The sequence below is a fragment of the Callithrix jacchus genome, chromosome 9 (genome assembly GCF_049354715.1).
Source record: "Callithrix jacchus isolate 240 chromosome 9, calJac240_pri, whole genome shotgun sequence".
Classification (NCBI taxonomy): domain Eukaryota; kingdom Metazoa; phylum Chordata; class Mammalia; order Primates; family Cebidae; genus Callithrix; species Callithrix jacchus.
Genome location: NC_133510.1, coordinates 41,952,764 through 41,966,299, shown reverse-complemented (window position 1 = coordinate 41,966,299; position 13,536 = coordinate 41,952,764). Strand labels below are relative to the sequence as shown.

The window sequence follows — 13,536 nt, the reverse complement described above, 5'->3', positions numbered from 1 at the left end:
AAACTGTTAAAGATCTTTCTGGAAGTGTCAGAATGACCTATTTGTTGAAAATGTGCCTAGGACACTTTATCAGCCTTATCAATCCCAGATGTCAAAAGCATTGAGGACTGACCTAACTTCCAAATTATTTTCATAATTGCAGTAACATGCCACTGAAAAGGCTGCTCCTACAGTGCAGAAAAATGGTAGACAGAAGCGAAGTATGTTAACTTGCCAGATCAATATGTGGATTTCACCCCTTTCCTAATCAACTTCATTAAATCCTCAGAATGGCTTCTGAACATGCTCTTCCCTGATACAAATGGAGAAATGTTTTCTCTGACTACCTAAGATCAACTTTTTATTACCCATTGAAAAAAACCTGGGGTACACCTCTAATGGTTAGATCTCTCTTAATCCTGTGACTAACGATCAAGAAATAGGTAAAAACCGTGTTTAGAGGTTAAGGAAGAGAAGAGAACTGTCTCTGTTACTATATTATGATTAAATCACGTAATTTACATACTAAATTATGATTAATTTTCTCTGCTGTTAACTTTTCTAAACATTTAGCTTTACTTTTGTTTTCTCACTGTTAATATACCACACCAATGCTAAGTAAAATTCCAGTTAGTCAAAATAGGTTGGAACCAAGATCATTTTATTAAAATCATATTTCTTGTGAATATGGGAAATGCCGATTTAGTCTAAGAATTTCTGTGTGGAGGGGAAAGTACTGAATCTATTCTATCTGAAGTACAACAAAAGCTAAAATGGCCAGCGTTGTTCCTTTTTCCCTTTATGAATAAATTAGAATATTTTTAAAAATCAATTAATATCCCATTAAAAAATATATGAGCACATGTACTTACTAGATAGTAATTGCCATTTATATTAAAATAAGATTACATAAAATTTTTGTATGTTTTACCTATTACAATTTGCTTCATTTGCTATTTGTTATTTTCTAATTATGTTTGTGCTGCTATGATATTTTGTTAATCTGGTTCAGTTAACCAAATTGTTGGTAATTTTGCTTGTAATTTGTGAAGGCTGTGTAGAGGTTGGTCATTTTTTACTGAAAACAATTATTCTCAGTCAAAAATGGAAACGATGACCATGTGTAAATATAAAGCTGGCTTAAAGGGAAAAAGAGGATAAAGCAAGATGTGGATGACTTATTCTCACTTTTTTACCCTGCAGGAAAAGTTCAAAATGCATACCTTACTTATTATTAGAACTGATTTTTCAAATGTTTCTAAATTGAAATATAGCAGGAATTACACTAAACTGGCTGAATTGTATAAAATAAAGCAGATGGCTTTTGAGTAGAATTTTTTTTTTTTTTGAGACAGGGTCTTCCTTTGTGGCCCAGGCTGGAATGCAGTGTTTCAATCAAGGTTCACTGCAGCCTCGACCTCCTGGGCTCAAGGGATCCTCCTACCTCAGCCTCCCAAGCAGCTGGAACTATAGGTACACACCACGATGCCTGGCTGCTTTTTTGTAATTTTAGTAGAGACAGGGTTTCACCATGTTGCCCAGGCTGGTGTTGAACTTCTGGGCTCAAGCAATCTTGCTGCTTTGACTTCCCAAAATGCTAAGATTACAGGCATGAGCCACCACACCCAGCCAGATTCTTTAAGTAATATTATTACGACTAAAACCAGTTTTCGAGTATAATTAAACAGGGTGTTGTAATCAAGAACAATGTGATAATGATGATGCTCTTCTTTGTATATTGATCTATATTTATGTTTCAGCTATTTGAAAAAGTCAAAGAAATTTGTCCAAATGTGCATGAGAAGATCAGAGCTATTTATGCAGATCTCAATCAGAATGACTTTGGTATCAGCAAAGAGGACATGCAGGAGCTTCTCTCCTGTACGAACATTATCTTTCACTGTGCAGCCACTGTACGCTTTGATGCCGCTCTCAGGTACATTCCCATTTCCCTCTCATGGCTTGTATACATATGTGTGCATGTAAGTTTCTTTATAGTTTCTGTCTAAAAAAGAAATATACCCTCAAGGAAAAAAAATACAAAGAAGCAAAACTCTTCCAAAATTCCACCACCTAAAGACAATCATTTACTCTTGTGGAGAACATTCACTCCAATTTTTCTTTATGCATCTGCGATTATATAGATATATGTTCAATTTTACTGGAAGAAAATGGCATCCTATTGAGAATGAAGCTTTGCAACCTGCAAATAGGATTATTCCTATTCAAGAATTATTATCATTGTCAATAAATATTCTCTTATAATTTGTAATGATTACAAGACATTCCATTGAACATATATATAATATACTCAACCGGTTCTATGGAGGTGGACATTTGGATTGTTTTAATTTTTCACTATTATTAGCAACACTGCAGTGAATATCTGTGTGCATGTATATTCTTCACCTCTTTGTGTACTCTTCTTGAAATAAATTCCTAGAAGTACGATTATCAGATACATACCAGCTGTGCCCAGATTATGAACAGTTTGCATTTTCACACATAATGCTAAATTGCTCTCCAAAAATGTGGTGTCTACTTATACTGTCTCTGTACAAATGAATACTCATTTTTGCAGTCACAAAATAATATTATAATTTTTAAATCTTTTTAATGTTGCCAATAGGATGATGGAAATTGTAGCACATGTTCTAATTTTTATTTCTTTGATGATTACAAAGGTTGATGATATTTAAATGCTTATTGGCATTTTGTTCTTTGTGAAATGTATATTCATGGTTTTTATCTATTTTTCTATTGAAACATTTTTTTCGAACTCCTGAACTCAGGTGATCCACCCACCTCATCCTCCCAAAGTGCTGGGATTACAGGCATGAGCCACAGTGCCTAGCCATAACTCTCCATCTTTTATAAGGCTCAAAATATTTTAACAATTTATCATGCTTATACCCATTACTGGAAGTTAAAAAAAATTATCAAATGTCTTTCAACTCTTATTATTTATGCAATTATTTGTAATTTCTTCTACTATTATTATGGTTTCCTTTTTACATTTAGATCTTTGATACATTTAAAATATATTTACCTAAAAAGAGGAATACAGGAAAATTCTATGAGAAGAACAGTGATGCAGATGTGAAAGTAAAGGAGTTTCGTTTATTTTTTCTACCATACAATTAGTTTTTAAACAATATTAAAAAATTTATTTTTACCCTTTATCTGACATAAAGCTCTTAAATTTCAGTTATTAAACTATTTTGTTACATTAAATCAGGCTTTCACTTCCAGCACTGTATCATTTTGATTACTGAAATTTTTATTATATTAGGGCAAGTATACTTAAAGCACTCTATTTTTTTTTTTTTTTTTTCGAGACAGAGTCTTGCTCTGTCACCCAGGCTGGAGTCCAGTGGCACAATCTTGGCTCACTGCAACCTCCACTTCCTGGGTACAAGTAATTCTCCTGCCTCAGCCTCCCGAGTAGCTGGGACTACAGGCATGCACCACCATGCCGGGCTAATTTTTGTATTTTTGTTAGAGACAGGTTTTCATAATCATGGCCAGGCTGGTCTCAAACTCCTGACCTCAGGTTATCTGTCTGCCTCGGCCCCCCAAAGTACTGGGATTATAGGTGTGAGCCATCACACCCAGCCGCACTTTAATTTTTATAGAATTTTTCTGACTGTTCTCATTGCATATGCTTCTTGATTAAATTTAAGATAATTTTGCCAGGTTTTTAAAAATCTTGGGAGTTTGATTAGAATTACCTTGTATATGTAGAATACTTTAGAAACATTTAGCATATTTAAAATATTGATTCTTCCTATTCAAGAACAATATATGTTTTTCCATTTACTCAATTTTCTGTTATTTGTTTTTTGTTATTATATATTCATTTATGATGAATTTGATATATTTTAAATGTTTGACTTTGAACATTTCTTCCATTGTATTCTCTATTTTTTGTTTATAAACAGGCAAGCTAGTGATTTTTTACATAATTTTTATCAATGGACACCTTACTGAATTATAGTACATTTCAGATTTTTTAAAAGCTGCTTCTGTTTTCCAGGTATTCAATTATATAATCCAACAGTAACTTTTGTGACTGTCTTTTTAATATCTATATCTGTTCTTTACTTTTATTTTTCTTTCTAATTAATTACAAGGCTAGGACTTCAGAACAATGCTAAGTAATAGACTGTAGGCATTATTCGTAGTCCTATTCACAAGCAGTGCTCCTAGCTTTTCACCATTAAGAATGACATTGCCTAGCAAATTTTAATATATATTGTTTAATTATTTTATTCCTATTCTAGTGAATTTATTCAATTAAATTGGAAATGGAAATTAAACATCATTTTAAACTTTTGAAATACATATAGGTTATTATGAGTTTTTCTCTTTTTGAGTTAAATTAAATTAGTAAGTTTCCTGATATTGGATAAACCATGTATTCCTGGAATGGACTGTTTCATTGTTATCACATACTGTTTATATAGCTTTGTATTCTACTAGCTGCAATTTTAGATTTTGACATCAATTTTCATGTCTGGCCTGGACCTTTACAGTAGCAACTTATATTGCTCATTAAATAACCCACTGTTGCTCCCCTCTAGTTTATTTATATTTTCTAATGTTTTCAGTTAGATGATTAATTTACATGTTTGTGTTCTTTTAATGGCTGCTTATAGAAGAACCTTTATAAATACAGAGGATTGTGATTTTTTTTATTAGAACCAAATGACCTCTAGATTAGTCATGACCAGTTGATTAGAACCAAGTGACCTCTAGATATATGTACAGTACATCAGTGAATGGGATTTATGAACACAAAACACATCATCAGTGCATAAGACATTCTGAGTATCACATAGCTGTGTAGCCATAATCCACCCTTTTCTTCCTGCTGTTTTGGTGCAGCCACCAAAATCTGATAGATATGCCAATTATTGGAGTAGATGCAGTTATAGCAAGATGTGATGCTGACTTACCTCATTGTATTTCCTTCTGCTTAACCTTCTCTAGACATGCTGTGCAACTTAATGTCACTGCCACTCAGCAGCTCTTGCTTATGGCTAGTCAGATGCCCAGACTGGAAGCCTTTATACATATCTCTACTGCCTTTTCAAATTGTAACCTGAAACACATCGATGAAGTTATCTATCCGTGCCCTGTGGAGCCAAAAAAAATCATTGATTCCCTCGAGTAAGTTGGTCTAATAAAGGGATCAAGGGGTGGGTAGAATGTTGTTTGATTCTTTGTAGCTATCTATTAATGAAATGATGAAGTGAAATACTTTTGAAGCAAAATGTTTTGAAATGGTGCTAGCCTTAGCTCCCTTGTCCCTGCTAGTTCCTTCATCCCCTGGTGGAGAATGTACTGCTGAAAGAGAAAGGGGATAATCAATTCTTAAACATTTTGCTAAATTGTGTAGGATTGCATAAGGTACTTGGGAATGCTATACGTAGGAGTGGCTTCTCACTTTTTAATGAACTTAGAATTGTCACTAGATAAAGCCAGTATGAGGTATAGTATAAAAGTTCAGAAGAAAAAGTTTTGATTCAGACTGACCTGAGTTTGGCATAGCTCCACAGCTAACTACCTGTATGACTTTGAGCAAGTTCCTTGCCCGTTCTGTGCTGCAGCTCCTTCATTTGTAAAATGGAACTAGTTTGTAGTTGTGAGGTTGAATAAAGTTATATAAAACACTTATTGAAGTGCTAGGGAGTGTTTGACATTAGGTAATCAAATGATTAGTAAAAAAGAACTAATGAAGAGTAAGAATTGATCCAAGATCTGGCAGAAGGTGACAGTCTCTTGACTTATTTGGCTGAGACACACTTTCTTTTCTGTCCTATAATGCAAGAGAAATCATGTCTAGGAGTTTTCTTTTCTTGCCAACCAGCAGAAATCACCTTCATCTTAGGACACAGCTCGGGACTCAGAATAAGTTTGTTTCCTGCTTCTTTATTCTTCTGCTCCATTTTATGAGGTTTACCTCATTTTTTGGTTTTTTTTTTTTTTACAACTCTGCGTAAAAAGTATTACAACAAAAATGGACTATTTAACAGTGAGTTTGTCACATTATAATTTTATATAATACTGTATTTATATTTAATATATACTCTTTAAAACGTTTTAGCTAAATCAAGATTTCATTCCCTTCAGGGCAAACATTTTTATCTTTCTAGCTCTGAGAATAGATATTTTGGTCTGTCATGTAAAAATATCCAGGACAAAGAAGAATGAAAGTCATCTAAAGGATCTGTAGGTTACTTAAAGTTGCTAATAAGTGGAGGTTTGCCAAATTGGTACAGAGAAACATTTTAGAGTGCAGAGTTTATCAGGATAGTGGGAAAAAGAGTGAGAGTACTCTGAGGCCCAAAGTTGAGACAATAAAAGCTTCAGAATATTTTCAGGATGGAATTGATTTCTGTCAGTTACCCTCTTATGGTGTTGTCTCTTGGTAAATGTGATGCTTCCATATTTGATATGTCCAGGAGAGGGGCAGACCCCTTATGATTCCTGACTATTTTCTGGGACTCTCACAGGTCATAGCGCAATTTGAGGCAGCAAAAGAGTCTGAGAGTTCATCAGAGAAAAGAAGTAAGAGGCCAGGTTTGGTGGCTCATGCCTATAATCCCAGCACTTTGGGAGGCCAAGGCGGGTGGATCACCTGAGGTTAGGAGTTCGAGACCAGCCTGACCAACATGGTGAAACCCCATCTCTACTAAATACAAAAAATTAGCTGGGTGTGGTGGTACATGCCTGTAATCCCAGCTAGTAAGGAGGCTGAGCCAGGAGAATCACTTGAACCCAGGAGGCGGAGGTTGCAATGAGCTGAGATTGCGCCATTGCACTCTAGCCCAGGAAATGAGCAAAACTCCATCTCAAAAAAAAAGAGAAAATAAGTAAGAGTTCACCTGTAGTGAAGGGCTTCTCTAGGTACTCCATAGCACTTCCTCCCAAACTATGTCCAGACACTAAATATCCCTGGGTTTCAAAGAAGAATAAACTCACCTCTCAGCACTTTCCATCCTCCCTCCAGTGTATGTCAATCAGACAAGGCAGGTAATTGCTACATAATTTATGAACAAACTGCAATGGACATTTGTACAAAATTTTTAATGTCCATCTGTCATTTACTGCTCTCCAAGGATAACAATTATTTAAGCAACTAATTAGAACTAGGAATGAAATTATTTTATCTCAACAGATAAATTTTGGATGCAATTAAGGAACTCAGTTTTTTTAAAAACAGAGAAAAAGTTATACTTATTATTTGTTAATTCAAAATTAATTAGGACATCCAGGATCACCTGTCCAGCCTCATCTCTCTCAGCCCTCCCCTTACTTTCATGCTGCAGTCCCAAGGAAGTAAGGCCTCCCCTCCTTATACCCTGCCTGCCTTTTTCAAAGCTCTCTGTTTCTAGAGTTTATTTCCCCTTCTGCTTCGCCTGGTTAATTCTAACTCACATCAAGTCTTCCCGGTGAAGCTCTCGGGCTTAGGCACCCTTCCCGAGTGCCGCCATATTACCCTGTGCTCAGCTTTATTATCGCTGGTAACGCAGGTCATTCTGAATGTCTGGTTATTTACATTCTCCATTAAACAATGAGCTTCTCAATGGAAGAGAATATTTCTTGCTCCTCTTTGCATCTCCAGCTATGGACTCAGTGCTTCCTGAATGAATGAATGAATAAATGAATGAATGAAAAGTTTTTGGTGACACTAGATGATTGTTGTTCATACTGTTCTGACAGTTTTTCTTTGTTTTGACTGAAGCAAGAATAGATGACAGAATTCCATAGCAAACTGACACTTTGAGATGCAGAAGTCTTCTGTATAAAATATCTATCTATATCCCCACATCTCAGCCTTGTTTCTGATTGTTCATTATTTTCTTCTTAAACTTTGAATGAAACCTATGTGTTAAGTTTTGAATAGCACTTTTTAAAAAGCCCAGCAACCATCGTCTATGACTATTTCAACAACTCCTATGCCAGCTGGAATGTTTGGAAGTTTTAGAATAACAAATAGCATTAAAAATCATTCTGAATAAATATGAATTCACCTAAATCCAGGTGTAGTTTCTTTGTTTTAGGAAAATACTTTTTTCTTTGATTAATTCTCTATTTAGTAATTGGCCTGTGTTAAAATGGAATTATTTTCCAAAGTTTTTAGGTTTCTATTTCCCTTGGGAGTTTTTCTTGCTTTCAGTGCAGCAGAGGAATGCCTTGGGGACAGTTTTGTTGTTGTTGTTGTTGTCCTTAACAGTAACTATAAGGGTCCTAGCAGCTGCCATTGCTCTTAGTATTTCAGCAGTTCTTTTTCTTTTTAAAGGAGCCATGAGTTAGACAAGATGATCTTGAAGCTGTACTCTGGGCATTGTGTGTCCTCAAGAAGATCACCATGACAATGTAAAATGAAACTTTATTTTTCTAGAAAATCAGTTGAATGAAAATTCTAGTTCAGGGAAATAAAGGATTTGCATTTTAGGCCAGGACCTTTTCTGATTGCTTGAGCAGCAGTGGTACTGCTCAGTGTTGTCAATAAAGGGAATGGGATTGTGACCTTGAACCCCATGCTTACATCCTGGTCCCAACCTGCGCAGGCCTAAAGTCTCTCTTTGTTCAGCTCACCCCATTTTCTATCCATCCTGTATCCTGAGACTGTCAGGCCTGAGCTCCCTTTCTTTAGTCCCTATCTAAAAACTTTTAGCATTACTTTGGCACTGAAATATTCCAAAAAGATGAAATTTGATTTTGTTAGTATGAAAACTTTAGCATATTAGCATAAATATATTTTTTAAATAACTTAAATTGGGAATTAATGCTTTTAATGGGTGTGACAAGCATGGCCGTTAATCAGTGTTAAGCAACTAATTTTCCTGGCTCTTATACCTGTAGTTGTCTTCTGCCCTCATCCCAGCCACCAGTTTCCAATCTGACTCCTCTCTACTTTCATATTACCCGCTCCTGCCTAGTTGGAGTATTTACCATTGGAAATTTATGTGCATAAATGGATCAGGGATTGTCAGTGAAATTACAGTTTTCTGGAATAACAGCTATGTAGAATGTTTATTTTTAAAAATGCACATAACTGACCAAGACAGGCAGGGCTTTATGGCTGTGCTTTTCTATTTTTTAGGTCAAGGTAACTCCTCATAGTGAAACCAGTGTAGAAGAAAAGGGCTTTTGCACCTGTATAAAAACCTGAAATAACTAGAACTAGGAACTAGAATAAATGGACTCACAAATATTTATTGCTCTATTGAACATAACTAAATAAATCTGAATTAAGATGGGAAGGGAGGACATGAATCACTATTGAGCAATTACTGTGAGCAAGACACTTTTGCAGACATTTAATTCCATAACATAATATTGTAGGGTTGATAGTATTATCACTGCTATACTAATCACGGAGCAGAAAGCTCAGAAAGGCTAAGTAACTCCTTGAAAGTCTCTCAAACACAATGTTAATCCATGGCCACTTAATTCTGAAGCCCATGATCTTTCCAGTCTACTCACATACTTGGCAGTGGTCGAGATTAGAAGGTGCTTTCTTAAGATATTGACTGTGTTCCCAAAGAGCTCCCATCCAAGACAAATAGAACAGGGCAGAATTATACATGTGTGGTGGTGGGAAAACAGGTCATATTAACTCTAATGGAGTAGAGGGAGCTATATGAAAAGACTTGGAAGAGTGGGTGGAGTGTGGATAGGCTAGATGTGCACACATGCCTGGCAGGGCTGCTGGAGCTGCGAAACCCAGGTGTGTTTGGGATACAGCCAAAAGTCCATCTTGGCAGCACATGTGTTACATGTAGGGAAGCAGTTAGAGATCAAGCTGGAGCAGAAGGCTGGGCCATACTCTGTGGAGATTTTGCATACTGTGCAGAGGAATTGTATTTTAATCTCTAGGCAGTGGAGAGCCACTGAAAGAGGGCCATGTGTGCATGTGTTTTTCTGTGTAATTTTTGTGGGTACTCATTTGTTTTCATCATGGAAAGACACTGATGAAAGTGGGCTTCAGTAATATTAATATGGCCAGGGGTCGTGGGAGGCAGTGGACTAGCATGGAGAGTAGACAGAGCCAGCAAGAATGATTTCCAGAGAGGAGTGGTGTGGAAAACTAGAATGAGACCATATAAAAAACACCTCCATGTTTTGGGGAAGAAAAAACCAATAGGAAATGGCTTCTGCTTTGCATATGGGGTTGCACTGATCGAATTAACTCCAGATTAGAACATGTATACTTGTCATGTTTTATATTTCTTATACCAGGGATTTAATTCTTTTAAAACTCAATTCTCTTGTAATTTTAGTCCAAGAAGCAATGCATGTTTGAGAGCTAATCCCGATGTATTCAAATCTCAATAACTTGAGTTTATGGAGTGGACTTCTTTTAAATTAGTGATTCCCTGATTTGCCTGACTGTTGGAATTTCCAGGGCATGTTGAAAATACAGATTATCAGACTCTTACCTCTGCAGATGTATTTAGTGATTCTACAATGGCACCCAGGAATCTGGATTTTTCCCAGGGGCCCTGTGTAATTCATATTGATGAGCAGGCAAGTTTAGGAAATAGTGCCTTAAGGAGCTTTTTCACTGAGCAATCCTCATTTGAAATGAGGATCATTTATCTGCTAGTACCCCATGCTCCCTCTTTCTCCTGCTCTCCTCACCTGTTGTCTTTCAGTTCCTAGCAGCTTTAATCGAAAGTTCCTAGTAGATCTGTACCTGCTAAAAAACACACCTCTGAAGCTACATGGTCACCAGAAGACATAGCTAATCTGCCATGTGGAAAAGGAAAGGTGGCGTGGGTGAGAGAAGGGGAATGGAGGCCCCCGACAGCCAGCCACAGTTGCCCTCATCACAGCCCTCTGCGAGATATGAAAGGAGGTCAGACATTGGAAAGTAGTCTTGCCTTCGTGACATAGAACACATTCTTAACACTAAAAAAGCTGATCTCTTCTAAGGGACTGGTGAAAGCTGATTCTAGCACTTGTGCTTTTAATTTCAGGACGGCACAGTCCAAAATGACATCTAAGTAGCTGAATAAAAATGAAAATTCTGTGTACTTTGATATCAGCAGGCTTGAAATACAAACCAGAATAAGGTTAAATTATTTCTTAACCAAACTGAATAGTTTTCTCATTGGCAGGCCATTGGCTGGGCAGTCAGCATCTGGCTCATGTTTGAGCTTGGCTAGGTGCTCTGTCAAAGTCTTGAGGGAAATACAGAGGCCAATTCTCTATAAGCATTAGGCTCAGAAATACCCTGCTACCCAGTGAAAAAATTGACCTTGAAGCCACCTTCACCAAACCAAGGTTGGTCAACACTTCACACCACTGCCACTAGACACTTGACTTCCTATTTTGCTTCCTGCTCTTCAAAGATATCCCCTTCCTTCCTTTCCCACATTCTCCCTACAACCTCTTCTTTTTTTGAGTTCATCCTCTCTCGTCATTGTCCGTCTCTGCTTCCCAAAACCTAATATAGTACACAAATGGGCCAATCAAGATTATCAGGTGAAAGAGCATCCATTTACTGAATAAGGCACCTGGCTCCTGGGGGCAGAAAGGTGATTAGATACAGAGATAAAAATCATAATCCCTCCTCTCCTGGACTCACTGTCCAGTGGGGAGACAGACATATAAGCAAATACAACTCGATAACTACAACAATCAAGAGAATGACATAATCTATACTGGAGAAAGAGAGCAAATGTTATCATAAGACATTGTGTCCACTACTTACTCTCTAACAGATTTCCTGATATCTGGCAACACTAGGCTTGCCAAATTGTTGCATAAGAAAATTGAGGATATCAGAGGAGGGAACATATGTATGCCTCTTGGTATTTCATTCAGCAAATATATAAATAATGAAACTACTAATGATATAATCATGTTGATTCAATAAGTTTGAAACCAAAATTGATAGCAATCTTTAGAAGAAATTGTGTGTGTGTATGTGTATATACATAGACCTATATATACTGCTTTCTGAAATTTTCAATGACTTTATGCTTCCTCTGAGGCAATTCAAGTTTAGAATTTGAGACCCAGGGGTTCAAAACATGCTCTTGAGTATACTGAAAGACATTTAGATTAATTTCAGACATGTATTTTGGTTTATATAGTGTCTTTTTATATCTATGTTAACTTATTTACTGTTTTAAAAACAAATTGAGAACAAACAGCAGCAGCAACCCTGAACTGAGTTTAAGTCCTAAGAAAGGCTTCGCCCAACCAGTGGATGTCCATGTTCTCCTCTGAATCTAGGAAGTGGCTGGATGATCTAGCAGATGGTCTGTTTGGCTGTATTAAAAATGCTATTTTATTTTTGTTTTGTTCATTCATTCATTCATTCATTCATTCATTTTGAGACAGGTTCTCTATGACCCAGGCTGGAGTATGGTGGCACAATTATGGCTCATTGCAGCCTCCAACTCCGAGGCTCAAGCAATCCTCCCTCAGCCTCCTGAGTAGCTGGGACTGCAGGTGCATGCCACTGTGCCCTGCTACTTTTTTAAAACTTTCTTTGTAGAAGTAGGGTCTTATTATGTTGCCCAGGCTAGTCTCAAATTTTTGGACCCAAATGATCCTCCTTCCTCAGCCTCCCAAAGGGCTGGGATTACAGGTTTGAGCCACTGCACTTGGCCAGAAATGACATTTTAAGATCAATTATTACCTCCGAAAATGTATGCTCACTGGTTGTTTTATTAAAAAATAAGAATGCCTTAGGTTTATTGGCTCATTTTGTTTTATCAAAGAGCTTAAATGAAGTTGTGAATATTCCTGTTTACTCTCATGATAGCCTGAGAATTTAGAATGAATATAATTATTGCCATTTTCACAAGTACAATTGGAACAAGAAGATAAAACAGTAGAATACAAGTGTAGCTGAGAGTAGCAGAGGCAAGCCATCTATAGAATATTAAAATTTCTTGCATACATGTTGTTAGAAATCTATAAAGCCACAATTTTCTAAGACAAGCAAACTCACCAAGCTTTATGAGTCCCCCATGCTCCCAAATATTATCATTTCCATGTACCCCAAAATTAATGACAGCAACTGGTACTAGCCATGTGACATACAACCCCAGCACATTGTTGGGCTCTGATGTTTTCTAGGATTCTTTTCTTTACAGCCTTATTGAAATTAAGCTCTATTCCCTCAAGACCTGGTTTTCATAAACTGTATATTTTTGCAGGTAAGAGAGAATGGTCCTAGGTCAGTCAATCTACTGTTGACCCACAAATGAAATGAGGTAGTGGTAGGGTTATTGTTAAGATGGACAGCTGTCTGCATCATCCTACACTGTTTCCCAGCCCCCAGGTGACGATATAGTTAAAATATCGTAGATATTTCTATGCAATTGAAGTTGTTTTTAATTCTAGAACCCCTTAATCTTTATTCAATTTAAATGAAAAGGCTCTCAGCACTAACAGAAGCAAAGCAAGAAAAAATGGAAACATTATAGTCAATGCCCACGTTCTACCTCAGGATCAAATGAGGCATTAAAATTGAAAGTTATGATTCTGAGTAAGTCTTAACATCATGTACATCTTAGTTGCTCA

At 36.6% G+C, this 13,536-nt stretch overlaps 1 protein-coding gene across 2 annotated transcripts in view; it reads left to right on the top strand.

The window, feature by feature from the left end:
• FAR2 (fatty acyl-CoA reductase 2) overlaps positions 1 to 13,536 on the top strand; it is a 147,027-nt gene that overhangs the window by 114,998 nt on the left and 18,493 nt on the right. For both annotated transcript variants that reach the window (XM_035255940.3, XM_054238231.2), the window contains exons 3-4: positions 1,740 to 1,915; positions 4,972 to 5,151. In XM_035255940.3, coding sequence (XP_035111831.1) covers positions 1,740 to 1,915; positions 4,972 to 5,151 — 356 coding nt within the window. The remainder of the gene's footprint in view (positions 1 to 1,739; positions 1,916 to 4,971; positions 5,152 to 13,536) is intronic.